This window comes from Perissodus microlepis, chromosome 22 (genome assembly GCF_051167445.1).
Source record: "Perissodus microlepis isolate ML-2025 ecotype Zambia chromosome 22, ASM5116744v1, whole genome shotgun sequence".
Taxonomy (NCBI): Eukaryota; Metazoa; Chordata; class Actinopteri; order Cichliformes; family Cichlidae; genus Perissodus; species Perissodus microlepis.
In genome coordinates this window covers 10,310,605-10,336,734 of record NC_140481.1, presented here as the reverse complement: position 1 = coordinate 10,336,734, position 26,130 = coordinate 10,310,605, and the positions used below count along the sequence as shown (strand labels likewise).

The 26,130-nt window shown below is 41.6% G+C and overlaps 1 protein-coding gene and 2 long non-coding RNA genes across 4 annotated transcripts; 1 reads left to right on the top strand and 2 right to left on the bottom strand.

Annotated features, from left to right (window-relative positions):
* Nucleotides 1–4: 4 nt before the first annotated feature.
* LOC146362593 (solute carrier family 22 member 13) lies at nucleotides 5–20,469 on the bottom strand. Of its 2 annotated transcripts, none has more exons than XM_084918437.1 (10): nucleotides 20,119–20,469; nucleotides 15,532–15,635; nucleotides 14,604–14,758; nucleotides 6,943–7,111; nucleotides 6,681–6,795; nucleotides 4,812–4,915; nucleotides 4,506–4,717; nucleotides 4,299–4,407; nucleotides 4,003–4,215; nucleotides 5–3,834 (listed from the first exon to the last, which is right to left on the bottom strand). In XM_084918437.1, the coding sequence occupies exons 1-10, from the start codon at nucleotides 20,449–20,451 to the stop codon at nucleotides 3,732–3,734; spliced, it is 1,617 nt and encodes a 538-aa protein (XP_084774563.1). In that variant the 5' UTR covers nucleotides 20,452–20,469; the 3' UTR covers nucleotides 5–3,731. The 2 variants fall into 2 exon arrangements, 1 of the variants encoding a protein (XP_084774563.1); XR_014799135.1 differs by having other exon boundaries at nucleotides 3,746–3,834; nucleotides 3,936–4,215.
* LOC146362594 (uncharacterized) lies at nucleotides 7,491–14,543 on the bottom strand. Its single transcript, XR_014799136.1, has 2 exons — nucleotides 11,149–14,543; nucleotides 7,491–11,062 (listed from the first exon to the last, which is right to left on the bottom strand). It is a non-coding gene; the product is annotated as an uncharacterized LOC146362594 (long non-coding RNA).
* LOC146362592 (uncharacterized) lies at nucleotides 20,299–21,022 on the top strand. Its single transcript, XR_014799137.1, has 2 exons — nucleotides 20,299–20,372; nucleotides 20,463–21,022. It is a non-coding gene; the product is annotated as an uncharacterized LOC146362592 (long non-coding RNA).
* Nucleotides 21,023–26,130: the final 5,108 nt, after the last annotated feature.

Genomic DNA, 26,130 nt, shown 5'->3' with positions numbered 1-26,130 from the left:
TCACTCAGTCATTAAAATTTTACTGCTCAAGGCACACTGGCTCAATGCCCTTATTTCAGATAAGTCACAAATTTCCACTCGTCCTTTACAGACAAATTATTCCTGCTATAAAAAGAAGTTGCACTTGTGCTGACATCTAACATCACATGCTGTGGCCAGCATTAAGGCGTGCACTCTCACATCATGCACATCGACATTTATACAATTGGTTTCTTTAATTTCTTTGCAACAGGAATTTGTTTTTTTTAAATCTACACAAAAATAGTTTTTTAAAAAAATTGATGGAAGGTCACAAAAATATTAAGTCATACAGGAACATGATAAAGAAATGATGCCGGAGAAATTGGAAAACTGCTCTGTGGTCAGAAATGTGAAATTCCTTTTGGAAAACATGAGCGTCATGTCCTCCTGGATAAATCCTGTGTCTTTCACGGTGTGTGAGGGGCTGTGCAATTGGCAGCTTACACATCTGAAAAGGCACCATTAGTGCTGAATGGCATATACATACATATGAGGGCCCAAAATTTTAAAAAAAGCAGGGTGGGTATAAAACTTTGAGAAAAAACTCAAGATTTTTGACATTAAAGCGGCAAATCTGAGAGAGAACATTGAGCCTACAGTGCCTAAGACGCCTCTCATGGTTTCAAGCCTTCAAACCATGAGGATTGAATGCTTTAATAATCTGTTGGATTGCGTCCTGATGTACCACAAGTCCTCAAGATATCAACTGTGCTGTAGTACTTCACACACAGGCTGTTATCTCATCCAAATCAGTGTGTTTTCTCCTGAATGGCAGCTCACGACAACGACTCTTTGAAGCTCAGACGCTTTTGAAAATGTGGTGATTCTGAACTTAAATCACAAGGATTTCTTTATTGCAAAGTCCAATTGAAAAGTATAATTAAATTAGGTCATCTAAGAAAAAGGTTATTTTTTTGTGTTATTCCTGGCAAATTTGCCATTTTTCTCATAAATTTACCACTTTAATGTAAAACATGTTGGGGGGTTTTTCCATTTTTTTTCTTGGAATTTTTCCTGCAGTCCAGACCTTCCACCAACAGAAAGCAATTGGCACATCATGAAGAGAACAAGATATAAAGACTCAGGACTGATAAGCAGCTAGAATCTTTTTTTTTCTCCGTTTAAATGTTTCATATTGTTTCCATATTCTACTGTGAATCAAATGTGGGTTTATGAGGTTTGCAAATCATTGCATTTTATTTCTATTTACACTTTTACAGTTGGACATGTAAATGCTTGTGCCTGAGTAACAGCACAACATACGGTGTTGTGTAAAAGTATTTGCCCGCTTCCTGAGTCCCTCTTTTCTTTTTGCTCATCTGTCACAATGTTTCAGATCATTAAGCAGAGTAACCAGAGTAAACGCAAAATGCAGTTTTTAAATGATCATTTCATTAAATGTGTAAAAATAAAATCAAGAAGGGGCACAGATACTTCAGAGCACTGTATGGCATCATATTGCACATTCAAGTGCATCCGATACATGAATCGAATTTCTTCTATAATTCATAACAATAACAGCCCTTGATTGCTTGTGAAGACTCATAGACTGTTATCATTGATACATGCTGCAGTCCATTTGTATTGGACAATAATAAAAGGAGAACAAATCTAAAAACAACAACAACAACAACAACAATGCTGAAATCAAATATTCTTCCACATGCTGATAACAGTCAAATCTTTTTTTCATCCAAATCTATTAAATACAGCAGTCTAACTAAAAGGCTTCATTAGTGCATGCAGTCTCACTTGACTAGTTTCATTTTTCTTGGCTTGAGACTAAGATGAGGCAGTTGCTTGCAATATAAATTTGTGCTACAACCAACATATGCCCAAAACAAAAACACTTTCATACAAAAATATCAAACATGTTTCTTTGAACAAAATGTTTAAAATGCAGTAATAACGTTTGGAGAATAGGTGCGCTGCATTTGGCAGTCTGCTAGTCTTCTTCTCCAGTCTTTAAACAACGTTTAGTTGTGCGTTCGGCCCCCCCAATCACAAGAGCAGCGCGTCCAGGGATTTTGCCCTGAATAGCAACCGCACACCCATCTTGAGTGAAAACAATACCTAATTTTAAGTGGTGCAAAACACAGTCTGGAGATCTTTGCTAATTTATAGCACGCAGCACACAATGGGCCTATGCCCAGATCAACAATCAGCACCGTTACAGTCACGTGAAACAGAACGTTTTCACTGGACTTCATGCTGCCTGTGAAGACCCAAGTACACATTTAATGCTTCCAAAGCAATTAAGAGGATAATAGAGCACAGTTTATTTAACTGACTAACAACAAGCGTGACCACTTCTATAAAAGCAGGCGTTTGATGGTCTGGTGCATTCAGGTGTGTGTTAACACATTACCGAATCTTCAGAGGAATGGACACCCCAAAGTCAGACCACCAAATGCTCAGAGTAACAGCAAAAAACAGCTACGTGAGCTACATCTCAGAGTCTACACACTTCAGTTAGAATGTTAAATGTTAAAGTTCACGACAGTACAATTAAAAAAAGACAGAAAAAGTCGCTTGCTTGTGAGGAGCTACCAGGAGAACATCTCCTCTCTAAAAAGAACATGGCACCAATGCTTAGGTTTGCACAGTCACATCTGAACAAACCACAACACTTCTGAAGAATATCTTTTGGCAAAAACCAAACTCAGCATATCAGCACTTACAGCTCATATCAGCTGTGAAGCACAGTGGTGGAGGGGTGGTGATTCAGGCTTCCTGTTGGCCATGTGACCTAAGCATCTTTCAGTGACTGAGTCGACCATGAACTCCTCTGTACACACAAGTGATCTAAAGTCAAATGTGTGACTATCTGTCCGTCAGCTAACGTTTGACCCAAATATGGTCACGTAACAGCACAGCAGGAACAGAACGGCTGAACATGAAAAGAATCCAGGCGCTACAATGGTCCCGTCGAAGTCAAGACTTCAATTTGATTAAAATGCTGTTGCAGGTGCTTAACAGAGCTGTGTATAAACAAATGCCTGCAAACCTCAATGAACTGAAACAATGCTGTAAGGAAGATGTCCCAGAATTCCTCCACGATAACGTGGTAGACTGAGAAAGTCATACAGTGAACTATTACTTCAAGTTAATACATGTGGTTCTACAAGAAGTTTCTGGAGTAAACGAGTGTCGCAGAAGGAGAGAGGAAGTCGCTTTAGCTTGCTGTAGCCATGTCTGACAAGCTAACTGTTAGCCAATTTACATACAGGAGAAGATTAAATTAATTTTTGCTGCGTTTTCATTGTTGCTATGGCAGATTTTACAAATGTGACTGTTTACTCTTTAAATTTGACATAAATGACATACATACTTACAGAACAATCCAATTCAGCTTTATATTGATGTAAAGACCCTACAATAATACACTTTTACGCTGATTGTTTTCACCCAAAAGGCAGTGCAGATGGTCTGGTGGCAGGGAAGTGATGTATGAGTGCTCTCATGCATGGATGAATATATACACATATGCAAAATCCTAATAGGAGCTATTATTCTGCCTACCCACATTCAAACCTCAAGTAAAAGGTGTAAATCTCTGATGGATTTAAAAGATTGTAAAACACAGATATTTCTGTGCTGCTTTTTTTCCATTTGAAATATGCTCTGCTCAGAATCAAACACCTGACGTGTAATTGCATAGAGGGTTTTGTGAAAAGTAGTATTTCTGGCATCAAAGCTGAGGCTGTGCATTAGGTGTGGCTTGCCAGATTGCATAACTCCAGCTTCTCTGTGCTGCGTCCTGATTGGCTATCATCTTCACACATCTCTGGGTTTTCCTCGGTTGGAGGTGTCCTGTGAGAGAGGAATAACAAAAAGTAGACACTCATAATTGTAGAGAAGGTTTCATGTGCTTTGGAGTTCAAATTGAAGACTGTGTGTTAAAGTTTGCTAACCTGCGTTTTTACTTTCATCCTTTCTTTTGTATTTTGCTCAGAAGCAAGCAGGTTTTTAAACAATTACCTAACATCCCAGTTCTCTGCATCCTCCACTGTGTCTGGAAGAGGTCTGTCGGCAGTTTCAGGAAGGGCCAGGGCAAGGACAGCTCCCAGAAGCGGAGAGATGCCAAAGATGGCGAGGGGTGTGGCCGGGCTGTGGTTATGCAGCATGTTGATAATGGGTGCCAGCACACCACCCATCCTTGCAAACATACAGGATATGCCTATTCCTGTTTGCCTTTTGGCACAGCAAGGGAAAAGAGACAGTTTCAGGAATGCATCACTGAAATAACCGTTTGATGATTAGGACAAAAGTCTCACCGAAGCACCGTGGGGAATATCTCAGCAGTGTAGACATAGATCACAGCAAACGACGCCGCTATGCCAAACTTCCCTACCATGGCGAGACCACTCAGGAGATTGGGATGATCTGCAGACGGAAGGAGAAAAATCATTCAAGTGATGAAATAAATTTTAATATTAGCTTTTTGAGGAAGAAAAAGCATTTTTAGCAAGTTTGCATCTTACCTGCAGGCACTGCAAGCATGAGCAGACAGGCGAGGCCTCCGATTGCCAGAAAGCCACTCTGAGTGAGTCGGCGGCTAAAGGGCAGCACGACGAGGACCAGAGAACGAGCTGGGATCTCAACCAACCCGAACACAAACTGGGTCAGGTAGAGGTCTGTCCCCAACCTGGACACGCCCAGTGAGAGACCATAATAGACCAGCACATTCACAAACCTGTGATTTCAAAGGGGAGAAAGAGAGGAGTGGTAAAAAGCTACAGAGACATTGTCTCTGCTGAAAATGACAGTGAAACGACAAGAAGTCGTACCAAACGTAGAACAGGATCAGCGATCTTTTCCTCATCTGAGGCGTGCGTACCAGATCGACAGCCGAGTGACTTCTCTTCCCCTCGACCGATATCTCACACTCAACCTGATGTGGACGCCACAAACGAATCAGAAACCACAAAAGAGGCTTTTACATTTTACCTGTACATTAAAAACATCCCTACACTACTTGATGTACTGTAAATGTTAAATAAAAATATTATATTTAAATCTAAGTGTTACATTAAAAATCCTCAAACCAGATGTTTTTATAAGGTGTGGAGCATGCTTCAGCTTACAAACCCCATACAGTTATGTGTAGGCTGATCTAGTACTTAGCAGTGTTGTGGTACAGGTGCCTTTAGCCACGCTGGCTTTAAGCAGTCATGATGGCTCATGTAACGACTGCTTATATCTTTGCCGAATGCATTTAGCAAAATCCACAAGGAGCAGTAAACCTCTGAGTCATCAACACCAGGAGTACAGGTCAGCTGATCACCGGCTGTCCACAAAGAAACTGTACTGTAGCTCCCAGTGCACATCATCATGTGACTTATTTAAGTTAACCCCCTCTGTGGCACTGCTCCATCTATCTCAGGGTTCCCCACCTGCCAATTTCAATTTTAACACCTGTACATGATTAACAATAAAACATGTTTTAGTATCAAAATATATTTAAAGTACATAAAATACTCAGTAGTAAAGCAGGATGGCCTTTTTCACAGCCACATACAGGATATTGTTGGATCAATTTTGGCCTGATAGCACTGAAATAGAATTCATGGAAAAGTTACGTTTATTTGTAATTTCATTCAAAAAGGTAAAGTTGCATATATTCTTTATTCATTACATGTAAAGTGAATTAATTCAAGCCTTTTTACATATTGATCAAACAATATAGTTACTGCGTATCTCTCCGTCTAGCTCTGTACATGAAACCACGGTAACGGGAAGACTGATTAGTCTGGAAGGTCGTCACTAGACTGCAATAGTGTATCACCAGCTGTGAGTCATGACAACCAGTTATTGAAGTTTCATCTGTGCCACAAACCTGCACGTGTTCAGCACACAGCCCGAGAAAATTCCTGCTATCCTGACCATGCATTACACGCTGCATTAAAACAAATCAAGAAAACAGTGTTCTCAGCACGAAACCTCGAGTCCTTCAGCTTTCATGTGGCCATCATCAAATCAGAGGATTCAGCTTTGAAAACCAGCTTAGAAATATATGTATTTATTTGTACTCCTCATTTCGTGATTGTCTCATTTTCCTCAGGAAGCTCAGCTTTCACTTGATTCATATTTAATTCTTATGAATATCTTGCAAGATAGAAAATGCCAAAGGGACCCGTTTCATGAGAGAACTGCAGCATGAGTCCTACGAGACAAAACAAAACATTTAATATGGCTTTTTGTTTTCTTTTTCACATGGAAATGATGAAGACGACGAAATCTCTGCGGCTTTTCCGAGGTCATCATGTTTACTGTATGCAGATGTTTCAGTAATTACGCTGCTGATATAAAGGCAACTGTAAGGGGAGGAGATTTCTCTGTGATTATTTTCTTTTAATTTTGTTACAGAATCGCACGCGGCTACATGACGATCAAAGGAGCAAACATTTGCTTCCAGGACAACATGCCCTGTTCACTGTTTTCCCTTGGTTTAATGTAGCGTGTAATGAATGCTCACACTACTGGTGTGTGATCTGAAATGCAGTTAGGTTTGTGTGCGATCGCTGCTGGAGGAGTACGAGGTTTTTGTGAGAGTTTACAGAGTAAACAGCAGAAACGTGACTATATAAATAAAGCCTAGCACTGTCACAAACACTGTTTTTGAACCAGGTGATCCTGAACCTGAGACACACACACACCTGTACGGTGGGAGGTAAGACACGACCATTAACCAGCGCTGCCTTGCGAAGGAGCGCGATGGCCTCCTCTCTCCTGTTGTTGGCCAACAACCATCTGGCCGAATGGGGAAGCACCCTTGTTGGCATTGAGAGGTCAAACAGAGAGGTAGAGAAAAGGAGAAAATGAGGAATGATAACATGCAAGACACTCATAGAAATGCAGGTGTATTTTCATGTCTGAGCAGGGCAGATTTTATATTCAGATGTCAGTTGAATTTCTCACCATATATAGAAGCTAAGCAGGAAGCCCGGGGCTGATATTGCTAGTTGCAGCTTTCTCCAGTCTCGTATAAGATATGCTACTCCTGCTAGCAGCATATAACCCAGGCCATAGGCATAGTCGGTGATGATACCAGCCAGCATGCGTCTCTTGGTGCATGTCCACTCAGTACCTGTAGAACAAAGCGAGAGGAGAGGAATTGTGGGTAGCTTCCCCATTCGGCCAGCTTTCAACCAGTTTATTTGCATATCTGAAGATAATGAAAGGTCTGCACAAATGTGTTCCTTTCTTGTTAGCATAAAGATGAGGAGAGCCTAGCTGTCTAAAGCCTGAACTTACATCTAAAAGTTCTGTCGTGTTTGCTTACTCAGCACAAAAAAATAACTGTATGAGAACTTAGGTGAAAATAAGGAAAGTGCTAGACAGAGCTCTTAAATGTCTGGCATGGTGGTGCATTAGTAGTCTATGAGGTTTTGAGTCATGTGACCACGAATCTTGTGACCGTTAATCACCTGATATAACCTGTGTGCTTTTTTGGATGTGTAACAGGGTTTAAGTGAGTAAGGCAAGGCAAGTTTATTTATATAGCACAATTCAACAACAAGGTGATTCAAAGTGCTTTACAGAGACATTAAAAAACAAATAAAAAGCATGATTTAAAATTGATTAAAAAAACAGTAGATAAAATCAGAACAGTAGATAAAATCAGTAGTTAAAATGTAAGTTTTGAAATTTAAGCTTAAAGGTGTGGATTTGGTGCTTTATTCAAATGCAGCTGAGAATAGGTGAGTCTTCAACCTGGATTTAAATAAACTGAGTGTTTCAGCTGATCTGAGGCTTTCTGGGAGTTTGTTCCAGATATATGGAGCATAAAAGCTGAATGCAGCTTCTCCGTGTCTGGTTCTGACTCTGGGAACTGATAAAAAACCGGATCCAGATGACCTGAGGGATCTGGAAGGTTCATACTGGGTGAGGAGGTCACTGATGTATTTTGGTCCTAAACCATTCAGAGCTTTATAGACCAGCATCAGAACTTTAAAGTCTATCCTCTGACGGACAGGCAGCCAGTGTAAAGACCTCAGAGCTGGACTGATGTGGTCCACTTTTTTGGTCTTAGTGAGGACTCGAGCAGCAGAGTTCTGAATGAGCTGCAGTTGTCTGACTGATGTTTTAGGTAGACCTGTAAAGATGCTGTTACAGTAAGCCTACTAAAGATGAATGCATGGACTAGTTTTTCCAGGTCCTGTTGAGACATCAGATCTTTTATCCTTGAAATATTCTTCAGGTGATAGTAAGCTGATTTTGTTATTGTCTTAATGTGTTTTTCTAAGTTTAGGTCTGCATCCATCACTACACCCAAATTTCTCGCCTGGTTTGTGGTTTTTAGGTGTATAGATTGAAGTTCTCTGGTGACCTGTAATCGTTTTTCTTTGGCACCAAAGACTATTACTTCAGTTTTGTTTTTGTTTAGCTGGAGAAAATTGTGGCACAACCAGTCATTAATTTCCTCAATGCATTTACCAAGAGCCTGTACGGGGCCTCGGTCTCCTGGTGTCATTGTGATATATATTTGTGTGTCATCTGCATAGCTGTGATAGTTTATTTTGTTGTTCTTTATAATCTGTGCCAGTGGGAGCATGTAAATGTTAAACAGAAGGGGTCCCAAGATGGAACCTTGGGGAACTCCACATGTGATACTTGTCTGCTCAGATGGGAAGTTACCTATTGATACAAAGTATTTCCTGTTTTCTAAGTATGTTTTGAACCAGTTTAGTACAGTTCCTGAAAGACCTGCCCAGTTCTCCAGTCGTTTGAGTAATATGTTGTGGTCAACTGTATCAAATGCTGCACTGAGATCCAGCAAAACTAAGACGGACATTTTTCCCCTGTCTGTATTCAGACATATGTCATTAAACACTTTGGTCAGAGCGGTTTCAGTGCTGTGGTTCTGTCTAAAACCTGACTGGAAGGCATCATAGCAGTTATTCTGTGTTAAGAAGTAATTGAGCTGTTGAGAAACTGCTTTTTCAATGATCTTACTTAAAAATGGGAGATTTGAGATCGGCCTGTAGTTGTTCATTTGTGTCTTGTCAAGATTGTCCTTTTTCAGTATGGGTTTAATTACAGCAGTTTTTAGTGGTTCTGGAAACACACCTGACATTAAAGACAGGTTGACGATCTGTAACAGGTCTGACTCCAAAGTCTTTGAGACCTTTTTGAAAAAACTTGTTGGCAGGACATCTAAACAGCAAGAGGAGTTGTTCAGTTGACCTAAGATGTCCTCCAGGTCTTTGCTGTTAATAGGGTGAAACTGTTTGATGGTGTTTAAACAGTTTTTCGGTGGACACAGTACATATCCTGAATCTGCTGTTGATGTACCAATTGCTTGTCTAATCTTTTGGATTTTTTCTGTGAAGAATTTGGCGAAGTCATTGCAGGCCATGGTCGAATGAAGTTCAGCTGCCACTGACACAGGAGGGTTTGTTAGTCTGTCAACTGTAGAAAATAAGACCCGAGCGTTATGACTGTTTTTGGTGATGATGTCAGAGAAGTAGGACCTCCTTGCACTCCTCAGTTGTAAATTATAATTGTGAAGTTTCTCTTTATAGATGTCATAATGAACCTGGAGGTTTGTTTTTCTCCATCTGCGCTCAGCTTTCCTACACTCTCTTTTTTCATTTTTCACCAGTGTGGAGTTTCTCCAGGGATATTTTTCCTTCCAAAGATAACCTTCACCTTAATGGGAGCCATAGTGTCCATTACATTTAACATTTTAGCATTGAAGATATTGAAGAGCTCATTGACTGAACCTCTGGACAGGCCAGGTGTTAATGGGAAGACCTGGTTAAAGATCTCACTACTGTATTCAGTTATACACCGTTTTGTGATCACTGCTGTTGATATATTTGTGTGTGCTGAAATTGCCCAAAGTTGCCCAGAGTGTTACTCAGGTCTTTAGTCCCTTTGTCCTGAGGGTTGTCCACATGGATGTTAAAATCCCCAACAATAATTACACAGTCGAAATCAACACAGATCACAGACAGCAGTTCACAGAGATCATTAAAAAAAGTCTGTGCAGTATTTGGGAGGCCTGTAAACATTAAGAAACACAACTTTGGATGGGGCCTTCAGCTGTAAAGCCACATATTCAAAAGACTGAAAACTTCCAGGAGATGCTGCTTACATTGAAATGATTCATTAAATAAGACTTGCTGTCTTATTTAATGAGGGGTTGCTGTCATTAAATAAGACAGCAACCCCTCCTCCTCTCCTGCTCACCCTGGCCTCACTGATAAAACTGTAGTTAGGAGGGGTCAACTCGATGAGAACAGCTCCACTGTTACTTTGGTCCAACCAAGTTTCAGTTAAAAACATAAAAAAGGCTGCGCTCAGTGATTAAATCATTAATTAAAAATGTTTTCCCAGCTAAAGATCTAACGTTTAATAACGCCAACTTAAGTGTTTTAGAGGTATTATTTGCCCCCTCGTGTTTGGGAGCAGTCTGTGGCACACAAGGTATGTTTACTATATTTAAAGATCTTTTAGAGTGCAGCTCTCTGTGTTGTGACCAGGCCACATGTCTCCTTCTGTCACCTAAAAGTACAGAAATTTTAAAACCTTCTAGTAAACAGGGTCCCAGCTTCTCCTGGGAAAAGTCACCACTGCCATAATCCTCGCAGCCCGGACCCTCCACACATCACACATCAGACTGCGGAGACAGAGCATGAAGGTGGTAAGGAGGAACTAAGGGGGGCGAGGCTGGGCAATGTAACTTCGATTGCTCTGTTGAGGGCGGGGCTCGATGGCGAACCTTTGGCTGCTCTGGTGGGGGGTTTATGGGGGACAAAAAGGGATTGGGCCGGGGGGTAGATCTGAGCCCAGCACTGACCCGCTCCATCATCTCCTCAGTGAATTTCAGGTGTGGGGAGGAGGGAGAAAGGGAGGGGGGGAGAGGGTGATGGCCTGTCAGGGGTTTGGGGGACTGGGGAAGATCGTGGTCCCTGGTCCTGGTCATTGGTGTTGTTGAGAGAGTTGGAGGCAAATAGGGACCCCTCTTCTTGCCTCTGATGTCTCTCCTTTCTGAAGCTCTTCCGGGCGAAGCTCTTCCGGGTTGGGAAGGCATCTGCATCCCAAAATATTAAAATTGTTGATAAAATGCACTGAGTGATCAGTACATGCTGATATAAGCCATTATTCAGTGCAAACAACCTGCTGAATCTCTCGTCTCCTCCTCTGACGGGCGGTACAGGTCCACTGATGAATACAGCTGCATTCAGAGAGTTTACAGTATTTAATAATCCAGTAAAGTCCCGTTTCAGAACCTCCGACTGTTGTCTGGACACATTGTTTGACCCTGTATGCAGAACAATGTTTGTCACAGTTGGATATTCATCTGCAATTTGAAGAATTCTCTCCTTCAGGTTGTTGACCATATCCTTAGGAAAGCAGAGGACTTTAGTGTTCTTACCACACATCCTTTGTACATCCTTTACGGCAGAGTCACCCACAATCAGAGTTTCAGGCCTAGCCTTTAGCTTTCTCTGTGGCCTTTTACTTTTCAACAGATTTTCAGACCTTACTTCGCTACTTTTAGATGGATGGTTGTCCGATATAGATCCAGGGTCCTTTGATAGTGGAGCAAATCTGTTCTGCAGTTTCACATTCAGTTGTTTTGGAGGTTTGTTGTTAACCTTCCTATTCGCGGTTGTCCAGTCCTGTTTCCTCCCGTATACAGGGGTAGAAGAGCTTCCCTGTCTTGTAGGAAGTGAAGGCCAGTTGGTTTCAGAGATTTCAGCTCGCTGCGCCCTGCCTGTGATACGTCCTCCCCCTTCCAGGAGACATGATTTATGTCTTGGTTTTGCACCAAGACAGTCCAAGGGGGGATTTTCGCTTGAGGATTTATTATAATGCACAGAGTCTACTTTCTTGGTCATGTTATCTGTGCTCCTTAGCTGTGTACTAGCTTGCTCATCGCCATTGTTTTGAATCAAAGGCAAGGTTGTTTAATTTCCACACAGTCCATTTACCTCCACGTTTACTTCTAAGAGATGAATTTTTGTCTCCAGTACTGTAATCTTCTGCAGGAGGCTGTGGTAGTCATCTGTGGAGAGGGAAGGCATCTTGTTGCTAGTTAGCCTAGCGGTTAACACCTTTCCAGGCTATTGAGGCTGTTCAGTGCCCAGACGCTGTAATCAGGCTTCAGCTGTGTGTAGGCCACAAACACATGGTGCGCTGAAGATAAGGTAACTATAAAAATGTTGCTGTTTCTGTTAAGAACACTTTAGTCCGAATGATCTATAAGTGTCCAGAAGCTATCGCAGGTAAGCTCATACGGAAAAAAGGGAAAAAATCAGCATAAAAATCAATAAAAATCAATAAAAGAAGCAAAGTATTTAAAGAGCAAAGAGAGGAAGCGTCCACACTCACAAAAGGGGGAGATAATTTAAATGGCCATAGTCACACAGGCTGCTCTGTAACCATCTGGCAACAACCAATCTTGAGGGAAAAATTAGTATTCTTTGACTAGTTTTTGAGTGGTTTCTGCAGGTTGCTGGCAGTTGTTGTGAAATAGACTCCTAAACCCCCAGTCACACAAGCCTAGACCCATTCAGTGAAAACCTGGCAACCGCTGGTCACAAGGAAAAAATGTGTATCACCCCGCGGGTTGGCAAAAACCTCCTTGAGGTTGCTTTGGTCAGTGGCAGGTTGTTGCAGTCAGCGTTCTCCATTTCTGGTTCTGGCTTTGCCAAGGCTTGCTGCCACCCTGGCCATGGGGTGACTGTGGCTCAGGAGGCAGAGCAGGTCTTCTACAAATCGGTAGGCTTGTTGTTTAGTGTTCTTGTTCCAGTCCTTGGGCAATGGGCATGGTACTGAACCCTGATGTGCTCCCAGTGCATTTATCAGAGTGTGAGTGTGAATGTTAGATGCAGATGCAAAAAAAAAAAGTGCTTGTAGAGTAGAAAACTTTAACTATAACTATAAAAGAGCCAATCCATTTACCATTCACTCAGCTGGCAGTCACAGACTGTTTGGAAATAAGTTGACGTGTTGCATGCAAACGACTGGGAACCACAGTAATCTCAAATCAGAAGCAGGTTTATGGTGCAGCATCCTCTTTGTAACTGATTTCATCCAGCGAGAACCAGCAGCCTGCAGGAACCACTGATCAGCATGCTATAGCTGTGTCAAAAACATGCAGAGCTGTGACCTGTTCATGTTTCATGTTTGTGCTGATATTGGCTCTGGTCGGAAGACAATAAGAACTTCTTTGTAGTGAAGTGAAACCAAGTGAAAGAATAAATACTAACCACTGCAAATACTATCTGTGCTTCCCACGCATGTTTTTTTTAAATATATACTTTCAACCAGTCAGCAGTGAACATATCTGCAGGGCCACCAATGTCGGTTTATGTGCTGTTGGCTGTTTTAGAGAATTGTGTACAAATATATCTTCACAGACTCAAATCCTACAATCCCTCAGACTCCACACAGACACCAACCATAAATTTGTATTAGTGGTGTCTCTCAGTGTATCTAATTAGAGCCTCGTTAGCTGTTTCCATGTTTCCACTCTGAGTAAATACAATTGAAGTTTATCAGCCAGGATATAAAATGTAGGTTTGAAATAGTGTTGTAACTGTTAATCTGCATTTAAAGTAAATGTAATCACATTGCAACAGGTACCAACGTGTTTTTTTATACACACACTTTTGGGACACTCAACCAGAAACACACCTGTGCTGGATCTGTGACGATTAATAAAACTTAATAGTAACTTAAAAAGTCTTAACACTGACTAGGAGGATGATTTTGTTGAGGCGTATGTCATTATGTTTTCTTTATTAAAAACTCTTCTGAAAATGACAAACCCTGAAGTCATCAGAAAAGTGTGAAAAGTTTTGAAAAATAATAATAACATTAATAGTTTAATTCATTTATAAATTAATTACCAAATTAAATATTTAATATTGAAATGTAAGTTGTTTTTTAGTATAAAAGTTCTATATGAATAAATGAGGTCCTTATATGTCTGAGATGCATCTTATTGATCTGATATTGCTTTAAAATTAAAGTCATAATAAGGAAATTAAAATAGGAACGCTTAACCAACATTTAAAAAACATAAACGCACTATCCTGCATCAACAAAAATGTCAGTCCTGTCATACAAGGCATTATTGTTAAATAATTGACAATTTAAAAAAATATTAATGAATTATCTTTTTTCACCATTTAAATGAACCTGAGATTATATATCAGCCACTGTGTTTTATGAAAACATCACTTTTTTATAATTACTAGCAGCGCTTTCTCAAATTTTTCATCCTTTATTTATGGTTGTCTTGGTGACCATTACGTTTCGAATGGGCAACGTACGTTGAACATGACTCATGAGACATGATCTATATGAAAATCAAAAGAATTTGGATTTATTTAAAATATTTTTAAAAACATATAGATGTTAATAATTGCTACATGCATGACGGTGTTCGTGCACAGCTTCATTCCGATTGGCCCACCCAACACATATGCATACATACACTACAATGATTACAGTAGGAAGGTAAGTGCCTGTCGGGTATTCTGTGCTGACGCTCCACTACAGCAGCCTCAAATCATCATACTCATGCAGGGTTTGAGTATGTGTGTGTGTTTGTTTAGTACCAAGTACAAAAGCATTGATGATGACACCAGATATTGTTGTGCCAACTACAAAGCGAAGAATCACATAGACCGGGAAGTTGGGTGCGAAAGCCACAGCGACACCGAACACAGTCTGGAGAGCGAGGGACAGCAGCAGGACGACGCGTCGGCCATACCTTGTAGACAGAGAGAGGACACAGGAATGTGAGTTAGCCCTCCCTCATTATTAAAGATTTGCACCAGTAGACCCAACGAAACAGAAGTAAAGATATCACACTAAGCTCGAAACACATAAAAGAAAAAAATACTAAGTCTTTATCTAGTTCTTAGTGTAGGAGGTGCAGTTATCAGAAACCAAGTGCTTATAACTTTATGTTCACCAGAGAAAATCTGAGGTTTGAAAATTAGTAACAAAGCTGGAACAGTTTGTTCCCTGGGCTGTTTTTCTTTTCAGGTGCAAACGCTTCCTTTTGTTCACTTTAGCCCTAACTTACCAGGAAGACCACATATTGCCACCTGCTCACTACCACCCACTGCAGCCTTCACTCTTCAGCTTCTTAACCCTTTCAGCTCCGTCAATAAAAGGGAAGCACAGGTCTCATGACCCACTCCCACTTCCCATTTGTCTTTCTGCAATAGATCTACTGTGTCAGTTCAAAGACTTTTCCAAGATATTGATGATACTACCCTTCTATTGTTTCTAGTTTAAAGAAAAAACAGAGAATGAACAACAATGTTACAAGTATGGGTGATTTTTAGTGTCACACAGTTAAGTCTGAACAGTTTTATCGTGTGTATCTGTAGCTGATTAATCAAATAAATTAACTGCTCCCCTTACATACAGTTAGCACATGCAAAGGCCTACAGCAGTGGCCACCCCTACAGTCGTGCTTTGATGCTGAGGATCTGACACTTTGTTCTATCTGTGCGCCGAGTGAGAAAAGCCTACCTGTCAGCCATGGCTCCAAACACCACCGATCCCACCAGCAGGCCAAACATGTAGATAGATGATCCAATGTTGTTGAACACAGCTTTGCTGCACACCAGGTCCCACTGGTAGATGGAAAAAGAAGTTAGTCCTTGTGCATTTGTTTATTTCTTATGTATTGGTGAATGGCCATGCAAGTGACATACACTCTGTGGGCAAAGTGTCGGGCTACATCACGTAATCTTAAGCACCTCACTTTTGTAAAAGAACTCAATAAATTTAAGTGTAGTACTATAGTAGGATGATATCAGTGAAACAAGTCAGTTCCTGAAATTTCTTCCTCCTTTGATACTACACAATAACATGAAAGTGGTATTATTGTAACGTGGAAGCTTTTAGGAACCAAACCACAGCAACTCATCCACAAAGTGGCAGACCATATAATCTTACAGAGCAGGCCTTTCAAGTGCTGAGGCGCATATTGTGGAAAAGTTGCCAACGCTCTGCTGACTCAGTAACTACAGGGCTCCAGACTGCTGCTGACATTAACATCAGCACAAAAGCTGTGCACTGGGAGCTTCACAGGATGAGTTTCCATGTTTATGCAGATCCTGCAGCTGTATCTGGCCCAGTACCTATGTCTATGTAGAGTATTGTCAAAGTAAATTTGCTTGTGTGTTTGGGCTGCTCTTTGCTGATATTGATTATAGAGTATGGTATCAAACTGGCATTGGACAAAACAAAGCACTGTCATAAAGTTCCAAGTGCAAATGGACCTTAGGAAAGGGTTAGGGCTGCATCAGGGTCAGATTGACTGCAACCTCTAAGGAAATATGATTAAATCAGTCTATACTTGCCAAACATGGCAGCTGACCAGCTGTAAATGACCAGACACTGATGATTTTCAAATTACACTGTCATTTGTTTCTGTTCTGGCTCATTAAACGCATAACATAAAATAGTCCTTGCACACAAACTGAACCTTCCAAAGTCCAAGAAGAACATCCGCAAAAGTGGCGAAACTGTCCAGGATATGGTAGCAGTACAAAATGATGGCAATCATTTCTGAATCCCTTTATAGTTGTGACAGTGACTGTTAGTCAAGGAAAATATGTGGCACTACAGCACAATATCAAGGACACAAGAACCTTTATGCCAAGAAGACTCTTATGTAATATAATACAAACTGTTGTTGATTAATTCGTGCATGATTACAACAGCAGCCGTGCAGCAGGGTGTGAGTGGGGCCAGTTGCTTATTTTGGCTCCAAGGCCCTTTGGAAAGTTAATGTGGATGTTTGCTGTGCTGGGTTCATTACCCTTTATCATCACATCAGTCTTTCATGAAATAACTCTAATTAAATTTCTCAGATTTTTACATATTTGACTTTTATTTTATTCATGTTTTTCCTTATTTAGCTCCTTTCTTTTCCATAGATTGAGATATTTGCCTTGCCATATTAGAATAGAATAGAATTCAACTTTATTGTCATTGCACATGCACAGGTACAGCGCAACGAAATGCAGTTTGCATCCATCCAGAAGTGCTTTAGTGATATAGATATATTACAATATATATTAGCAATAATATAGATATGTAAGTATATTACAGAAATGGGTCTATTATGGTATGTTATAATGTACACGGTATGAAGTATGTTGTGAATATTCTATAACTATAGGTATATACAGGCTGTAGTGAGTACAGGCTGTAGTGAGTACAGGCTATGTACAGGATATGAACAGGATATAAATATGAAAAACTAGACAGAATATGAAATAAATAACTTTACAGAAGTCTGAGATATACAGTTATACAGAAATGGGAACTATGCAAGTTGTAAACAGTTGTAGGGTTAAAAATTATCGTATGTACAGAATGATTATTTACAGAGCTATACAGTAGTGCAGTTAAGATAAATTAGATATGTGGATAATTTCTACAGTATCTGTATAAAGTGCTAGTGGTTGTGAGTGGTGGTTCAGTCCATGTTATTATTGTGTGTTTGAGGGTACAGTTGTCCATTGTGGGGGTGTGTGTGTGTGTATGTTCAGTCCATGTGTTAACGTGGGTCAGATGTCAGGAGGCAGAGTTCAGGAGTCTGACAGCTGTGGGGAAGAAGCTGTTCCGGTACCTGGTGGTCTTAGTCTGGAGGCTCCTGTAGCGCCTCCCAGAGGGCAGGAGGGTGAAGAGTCCATGTGATGGGTGACTGGGGTCTCTGATGATTTTCCCAGCCCTTTTCAGACACCGCTTCCTGTAGATGTCTTTTATGGCAGGAAGTGGTGCTCCGGCGATGCGTTGGGCAGTTTTCACGACCCTCTGCAACGCCTTCCGATCCGAGGCAGAGCAGTTCCCGTGCCAGACTGTTATACAGTTGGTCAGGATGCTCTCGATGGTGCAGCGATAGAAGTTCACCAGGATGTCTGAGGACAGGTGGTTCTTCCTCAGAGTCCTTAAGAAGAAGAGGCGCTGGTGAGCCTTCTTGACCAGCTTGGAGCAGTTGGTCGTCCAGATGAGATCCTCGGAGATGTGGACTCCCAGGAACTTGAAGCTGCTCACACGCTCCACAGCCGTCCCCTTAATGTGGATGGGTGGATGTGGGTCAGCATTCCTCCTGTAGTCCACGATGAGCTCCTTGGTCGTCTCTGTGTTAAGCAGCAGGTTGTTTGTGTCGCACCACTCAGCCAGACGATCCACCTCCTCCCTGTAGGCGGCCTCATCGTTGTCACTGATGAGGCCAATCACCGTGGTGTCATCTGCAAACTTAATGATGGTGTTGGAACCATCAGCAGGTCTGCAGTCGTGGGTGAAGAGGGAGTAGAGGAAGGGGCTCATCACACAGCCTTGTGGTACACCGGTGTTATATATTGTTTTATTACATGCATTTAGCACAAAAAAATAAGAACATTTATGGTTGGTTGATTATTTCTTTGGACAGCCAGTTTATTTGGGTGCCAAATGGTGCCACGTTTGTAAGAAAAATGCATTTGTGGGTTGAGCAGCAGAGCTGAGTATGTGGATTGCACCAATGAAAAACTTGCCAATCTTCTCTTAAATTGTGACTCTTGTTTGGTGTTGTTTATTGGGTTATATGATTGAAGTCTGAAGAAACAAGAGATATTGGCAGATTAACAACTGATTCATTTATCAAACAGGGGCCTCTGCAGCATGTAGAAAAGCCGTACACAGCCACAACAGGCACCTCCTCACTAGTTTGTCCACACTGCTTTGGCATGGCATCCCAGTCTTAATCAGTATTTGTCGCATGTCAGACAATGTTGTTGTGCTGGTCACAGAAAATGTAGCAACAGCGATTAAGATTCGTCAAGTTTTTCACGGCACAACCCACGTACTCAACTCTGCTGCTCAACCCACAAATGCATTTTCCTGACAATTGTCACGCCGTTAAAGGGAAAACAAATAAGCTATGATTTATTGCCAAGAAGCATTGTCATATGACCACATGTCATAAGAACACCACAAATATTTTACATATTTATCAAAAACAGGCTAAATAAAGAAAACTATATTGTTATATAGGTACATAAAACACTAAATTCATGTTTTGCCAAAAAGTGATTTCCAGTGTTTCTATGCGTTTTCTATGTGTAATATCTTTATTTATATCGGTAAATAGACTTCAGTGAACAGAATTTACAAAGGGTTACATAAAAAAAAAATGTAACCTCTTCATATCTTCATGACTGCGACATTATAACCAGTGTAGTCCTTTATGGCCATTAAAATATCTTCCTAGGAAATTAAAAAAAAATAAAAAATTAAAATTTCCTTCTAGATATTTGTTGCAATTTCTGCTACCCACTTGGTCACATAAGTCATAAGTCAATGAGACTTTTTAACTGGATAAATAAAAGATCGATAAAAGTCCCTTTGCCAAAAATTGCGGTTTCTACCCTGTGACAGAAATGTTCTTTCTGGCACTTAACGAATTAATATCATTCACGCGGGACAGATTTTACATGTGTTTCACATATTATAGGCCAGCATTGCAAGTAAATAACCGTAATTTGACATCTTAATATAATTTTTTAAGTGCTTCCCTTTTTTTCTGCTTATAAAACAGTAAATTTGGGAATAAACGGCTAACAACAACGATTATATTTTAGCATTAAAAAATATAATTTAAATAAAAGAAATTAAGCACGCTTGGATTAGGCTTTGCAGAAACAAAAGATGATTTTGGTAAATATCAATATGGTTAATTTAGACATAAACGCTGCACTAGGTGTTGGTCTAGTAAATGTTTTAAACACTGGTAGTTTTGGCTGCCGTAACACAAAAAAGTCCCAACTTTGGGATAAAGTATACCACATCATAGCTTAAAAACCACACTGGCAGCAAATGATCTTTGGATATGTCTTTTTATATATTAGTGAGATTAAAATCCTTACTCTGATACTTATAAGTATTTAATAGGTAATATAAGCAATAAAAAGTATCAAATGATAGCCTACCGTCTAATATTTGACACCTTTTTGTCTCTTTTTTTGATTTCCGCCTCTTTTCCCAGCATGAAAGTGAACTGATTAATGACTAAAGTTGATCTTCAGCCCAAACCGAACAGACCACATGGTCATGTTTCTGTACCTCGGTGACGATGGTGCTCTCAAAAGTCTCCCTGCTGTAGACCCATCCGTCACTGCACGGCACGCGCTGAGTGCCGTTGCCCAGCAGCACGACATCCTGGGAGAAGCAGGAGGAGTTGGAGAGGCTGAAGTTCAGGGTGGCTGAATACAGGGACTGATTCCCCGCTGCTGGACTCGAGCCCTCGCGGCACTGATGAGGCGGCGTGGCTCCGGTGAAGATGCTCACCAGCATGTGGAAGGCGAGGAGGATCTGAGGTAGACATATCCATATGTAGAGAATTTTCTGGTATCTGCCAAAGCCTCCAATGGCAGAGAGGATCTGATCGAAATTCATTTCAAATGTAGGTCAAATTGGCTCCAATGGAGTGGATGAGCCGGGGAGATGGAGGCGGAAGATGGTTGTAAATACCGACCAGATACTGAGGCGGTGTTTGCGGTGGTATGGAGACAAAGATAAATTTCCATGTGCTGCCGTGGTCAGTCCGCGTGAAGTTGTTTAACAATTACTGAAACGAGCTCAAGAAGGTTATCCTCTCTCTGCAAACACACTCTCACCTCACGGGCAGCGAGGCTTCACAGAGATCGATTAAAATGCTCCAAGATGAGACGCGCGGACAAAGTTTTTCAGTCTCAAACCAAGTAACAGGTGCATCAAATTAAATGTAAAAAATCCACAATTAGTCTTCCGTTGTAAATATTGCACAGGGAGTAAAATCACGCACCCAACAAAACGCCATTGTTGTTTTCCACTCTGTGCAAAATATGCACATTATGGCAGCGGGGAGCGCGTGTGGTGTTACGTATCCGTTACTTATAGGGGAAGGGCCATAGCATCGCTACCACATCTCATATGTAAAAAAAAAAAAAAAAAAAAAAAAAAAAAAAAACCCTCAAGAAAAACAAAACTCAGTGTAAGAATCACGGGCCACCACTGAGGCGCAGTGATTTCACAGATTACCGGATTTAAAGCACTTCAATGTGGAAATCGTGTAAACCTCACTTGCTGCAGTTCACTGCGTGGATGCAGGTGTAGCACTCAGCTGTTACACAACCTTCAAACACATCTCTACTCTCAATTCGCAAAAAGCAGGTTGTGCGTTATCTAAGAGGCTCTCTGCTGCCACCTGCCGTTTGATGCGATGGTAGGCACAAAACTACTGTGAGCGGAGGGGATGCGGGGGTTATCATAGCATTTGTAGCCGCCAAGACTGGTGGACCTAAATCTTCACCACCACGTCTGTATACATACAAGCGAAAAGGGGAGCGAGCGGGTCAGCGCTCAGGGCACAGAAACTAAGCTGGCTTCAAACACCATTTATTTCCATAAAAAAACAAAAAAAAACAAAAAAAAAAAAAAAAAAAACCCCACACAGCTAGAGTCACAAATACAAGATAAAATTCCCCGTATACAATAAAAATAGTGTTGCAACCCGCTAAAAACCCTGCCGGCAGAAATAACTATACACTATTAAAACAAGGCTAAAACATGTTTTCCATATGCTAAAATTACCCTCCCACAGTCCCATAATCCCACAGTCCAGCCACACATGGGCGAATGGTCCTTATCTGAAAGAGACAGGAGAGGAACTTCTCTTCCGGTATGGTAAAACTCGCCAGCAGCAGACCAGGGAGGAGGCTCCTATCGCAGACCTGTCTCATCCGGACAGCGCGTCGCCGCACAGTCCCGCCCCACTCCACACCTGAACACGGCCTCCCTCGTCTCACCGTCAGATGCAGGCAGAAGGGCATCCCTGCCCTGTTGTGCATTGCGGCCATCGCCACCCACTGTTGCCGTTCCTGCCGTTGGGACTGGATCGCCGAACGACTCGCGGCACCCCACAGTCAGGCAGCAGTTCGTTCCACACACGTGCGGGCTTGCACGCGTTCCTTTTTCTCCTGCTCACCTTTCGTGCGTCGCTTTTTTTGTCTCTGCGCTCACTATCCCCTTTAACAGGTCAACCTGGCGGCTGATAGGCCACCTTGGGGAACGCCCCCACCTCACAGGTGCCTACAATTGTCTGTTTAGTCCACAGTGGATTGAAGGAATATGGTACAACATTAACACACATAATATAAATATGAGGATAAAACCATGCAATATAAATATCACAATAAAATCAACACTATGTACCAATACACAGATTGATAAAACATAAAAACACAAATTTCCACTGTGTGACACATTCACCTGAAAGTGCTAGATATGAAAGGTAAAGACCATAAAGTGTTAGGTAGACAAGCGATGGTGGGGAGAAAGAACTCTGTTTTAAAGGGAAGAAACTTCAGAATCAGGGAGGGGCAGAAAAAAAGACGAGCACAAAGGGATCAGGACAAATAAAAAAACAAAACAAAACAAACAAAAACAGTAAGATGAGAGAAAAGTTAGTGATTAGTGGCATATAAACATCAGGATAGAAAAGAGGGAGGTGGAGGAGTCCAGAGTATATCATAAGATTTCATTTTCAGGGGCTCGAGTTGGGAAAAATAGAAAATAAAAAGCATAAGAAATCAGAAAAGGAATCATAAAGAAACACCAAGATAAACCATTTAACAAATGACTTATAGTAATGCAACTGTGGACACACTTCTTACTTTGCAACTGATAATGCAAGGCTATCTTGTTTTGCGTTTAACCCTGGAGAACCCATGGGGTCAGATCCGACCCCATTGGTTTACTAGGGAAACCATGGGGTCAAATTTGACCCCATGGGTTCTCCAGGGTTATAATCACCACAGGTTACAGCGCATGCCTATATAATATTTCAAAGGGGGATCTGTCCTCCCGTCATTTCTGCATATTGCTGCACTTATATGATCACAGAATATATGCTTGGTGGAGACAAAAAAAAATGGAGGTGCAGGGGTGGCACCTCTGGTTTCAGACCTACTCGTTTGCACTGATGCAGCTGGCTTTCAGAACAGGATGAAAAATGGTTGAGAAACAGTGAGAAAGAGGACCTGAGTGGCTGTTCTTACTTAAGTTACCCCCTCTCCCACTTGTGCAGTTGATCAAATAGAAAACACTGAGGATTGCTGGGAACTGAAGTTGTGTGTCATCAACAATAAATTAAAAAAAAAAAATACCTGTGGGAGAAACGTGATTATCTGTCGTGACCTGTACATTTGTAACTTTGCACAAAATGCAAGTTTTATTTTTAATCTAAAATAATACACTTTTATATAATAACACTCTAAATGTCTCGACGTTACAATAGTATGGATAACTAATTGCACTTTATATTCTGACCACTCTCTACCCTTCTGTACACAGTGCTTCCTTTATTATAGATTTATTTTATTTATTGGAGTGTAGGAAATCTCGCAAAGTAAGAATATCATTGCTCAGCGTGACCACTTTGTTCTGGACAAATACATTTCTTGATTAGAAATTAAATATGTTCCTTATCATGATTACAGCAAAACTAGCCTTACAAGCTTTTAAAGCTGTAAAGATCCTATAATTTTAAATTGCCCGCAAATGATCACCCCAACCTCTTCCTGTTAGGCGCGTGTGACGTCACTGATGCTCGGTCCAGAACGGGTTGGGTCTCTGGTTTGGGAGTCTTCTGGGTGGCAGCAGGGTGGGAAAAAAGTGAAGTCATATACAGTTACCCAGGAAACCGTGCGAAATAAAGCAGCGCCTTACAATTAAAAGCATCAACGCGTTTACTAAGTACGAAACTTTTCAACTTAAGCCGTAATAAATATTAAAACCATCAAGTGGAAATAGAAGTTAATCTCAAGATGATCATTGTGCACTTTCACTGTATTCTACAGGCGCATGATAACAGTATACTTACTACGGTGCAAAATATGCATCCACGTGTTTTTTTTAAAGCTGTTAGGGAATAGGGATTTTATTTTGAAGGTCTCGGCCAGAAGTCCTATTATTCTAATGCTGTGTGGTGTGACAGTGGCGAGGGAGGTTGATCGCAGGGAAAGTGAGAGAACAGAGAGACAGAGGGAGATGGCTGAAAGGCTGGAGCAGTGGACCAGGTCAGGAGCGAGTCTGGACAGCGGTCTAAGGTGATCTTGATCATCCAGAGGTGTCTGCGCTGTGGAACGAGAGTCCAGACCGCGCAAATCCCCCGTCACGGCGCTCCAGCCCGGCCTGACCGAGGACTGTGTGGCAGACACCCTCTTCGGCTGCCCATCCGGGAAACATTTTCACTGTCTAAACATTTCCTAGCTGCAGGATTGCTCAGCTTCACCCGAGTCCTCTCTGGATCACGGACAAGGAAACGTGCTTGGATCCGTCACCGTGAGTGTCCGTGTAGTGGCTGATGCACTGCTGTCATGATTAAATGCTTTTAATGGCGATGCCGTGCATCATAAGGTCAACTGATCAGGTCCTGGTAATTACTGTCATACTTGTACGGTGACACGATTTGCAAAAACCCAGATTCGCATCCGTGACGGGTGCTGATGTAGATGAAGCCACGCCCTCAGACATGTCATTGTGTATGCCCCACGCTTGAATGAACCCTGGCCTATTTACTGCAGCACAATCAGCAGGAGCAGCTGTCAGCGTTCATTGCGGGACAGTTGTAATATCTGGGCCTGCAGGACATCCAATAAGCACCTCACGTTTATCCTCGTCAGCACGGGATTGCAGCTTTAATGTGTTGTTTTAATCCCAAATCTGCATGTGGTGCATGTGCGTGTTGTCAGTTCAAATCTGAAGTCATCTTTCATCCACAGAGTATGTGGTGAGGTTTTTAAAAATAGATAAATTCCCATAAGATGCTGCTGTCACAGTGAGCAGTGTGAGTTCAGCTTTCAGACTGCTGCAATGGGAAAGACGTTCCAAGGTTGCACTGCAGCTACAGTGATGACAGAGACCCGTGCTTGCCCGTGTGTCCCTCCCTTTATACATACACTTTCTGCACCGACATGTCTCTCTTAAGAGAGGTAACCGGCTATTCATGCAACTGGCTCACACAAACACTCATGCATATTCACAGAGACTTTTAGTGAGGCTCTATTTTTGTTCAGAGCTGCAGCACCGGCTGTTTGATCTGGCGCTCAGGTGAATTTGTTTCATCTGGCTTGTGTGTGTTTTTACCCTGCCTCAACACGCTGATCCCTGCAGGATGCAAACTGAAATATACAAGGTCACCGTGAATGAGCACCGGTGTGTTTATTTCAGACAGGGATCCCAGTACAGTGTGTGACTGCGAAAGAGGCCGTCTAAGGTGACTGTGAGGTCAGCTGGAATAGGCTGAAGCTAAAAGCTTTGTCCTTTTAATTTAACGTTACTGGATCGATTAGGTAGAACACTCTTTCTTCTCTTCTTCGGTATAATGTCTTTATAAAGAGCTGCACAGGGGACCTCTTATGCTCATTTCCAGCTCCATATTTTATTTTTATTTATTTGGAGTCTGCTGGAGTAGATCTGCATGATTTACAACTCTTACACAAGGCCTTTGCACCATTTTTCTTCCTGTTGGCTATCCCTCACAAACAGAAGGTTTAAAAGCGGGTGGGTGGAGCTTATGTGATTCAAGCCAGAGCTGGATGCCTGTGATGATTGTACCAGAGATGTCCACTCTCACTGACACCAACTGGAGATGTTAGGAAAAGTGTTAGAAATGGAGAGTTTAGAGAGGTCTGAAGCCCACTCTTTTGACCCACAGACATTATTTGCACATATCCTGAGCTCATGATTTGAAACTTTGGCCATGTTTCATATGGGCATCCACTACTGTACTGTATATATGACAGGAAATAGAGAAAAGCATAAATGTTCCCCTCCAACCACCGTCTGTTTTTATTTAAGTCTTGCAACTTATGAAACCTGGTGTCTGCAGTGGGTAGGCTGTGGTTTTATGCAGCTTGTTGGCAGGAAGCACTCTGCAGAGTCAGCAGCAGCACTTGTGGTAAAGAGTCTGTAGGGAAAGAGAGACACACTGATTGAAGTGGACTTTGGATCACAGCAGCAGAAAAAGTAAAGGTCTCTCCTTCTCCTCTCTTCTGTCCCCTGCAGGTGTCTGTGTCTGCTGTCTATCGTCTG

Coding starts and splice junctions, on each gene's coding strand:
- LOC146362593 (XM_084918437.1), bottom strand. CDS start 20,451: ATGAATTTCGATCAGATCCTCTCTGCCATTGGAGGCTTTGGCAGATAC. Junction 4,916..6,680: donor TCTTACCTCCCACCGTACAG/GTGTGTGTGTGT, acceptor CGTCCACATCAG/GTTGAGTGTGAGATATCGGT. Junction 4,718..4,811: donor CTGATCCTGTTCTACGTTTG/GTACGACTTCTT, acceptor TTGAAATCACAG/GTTTGTGAATGTGCTGGTCT.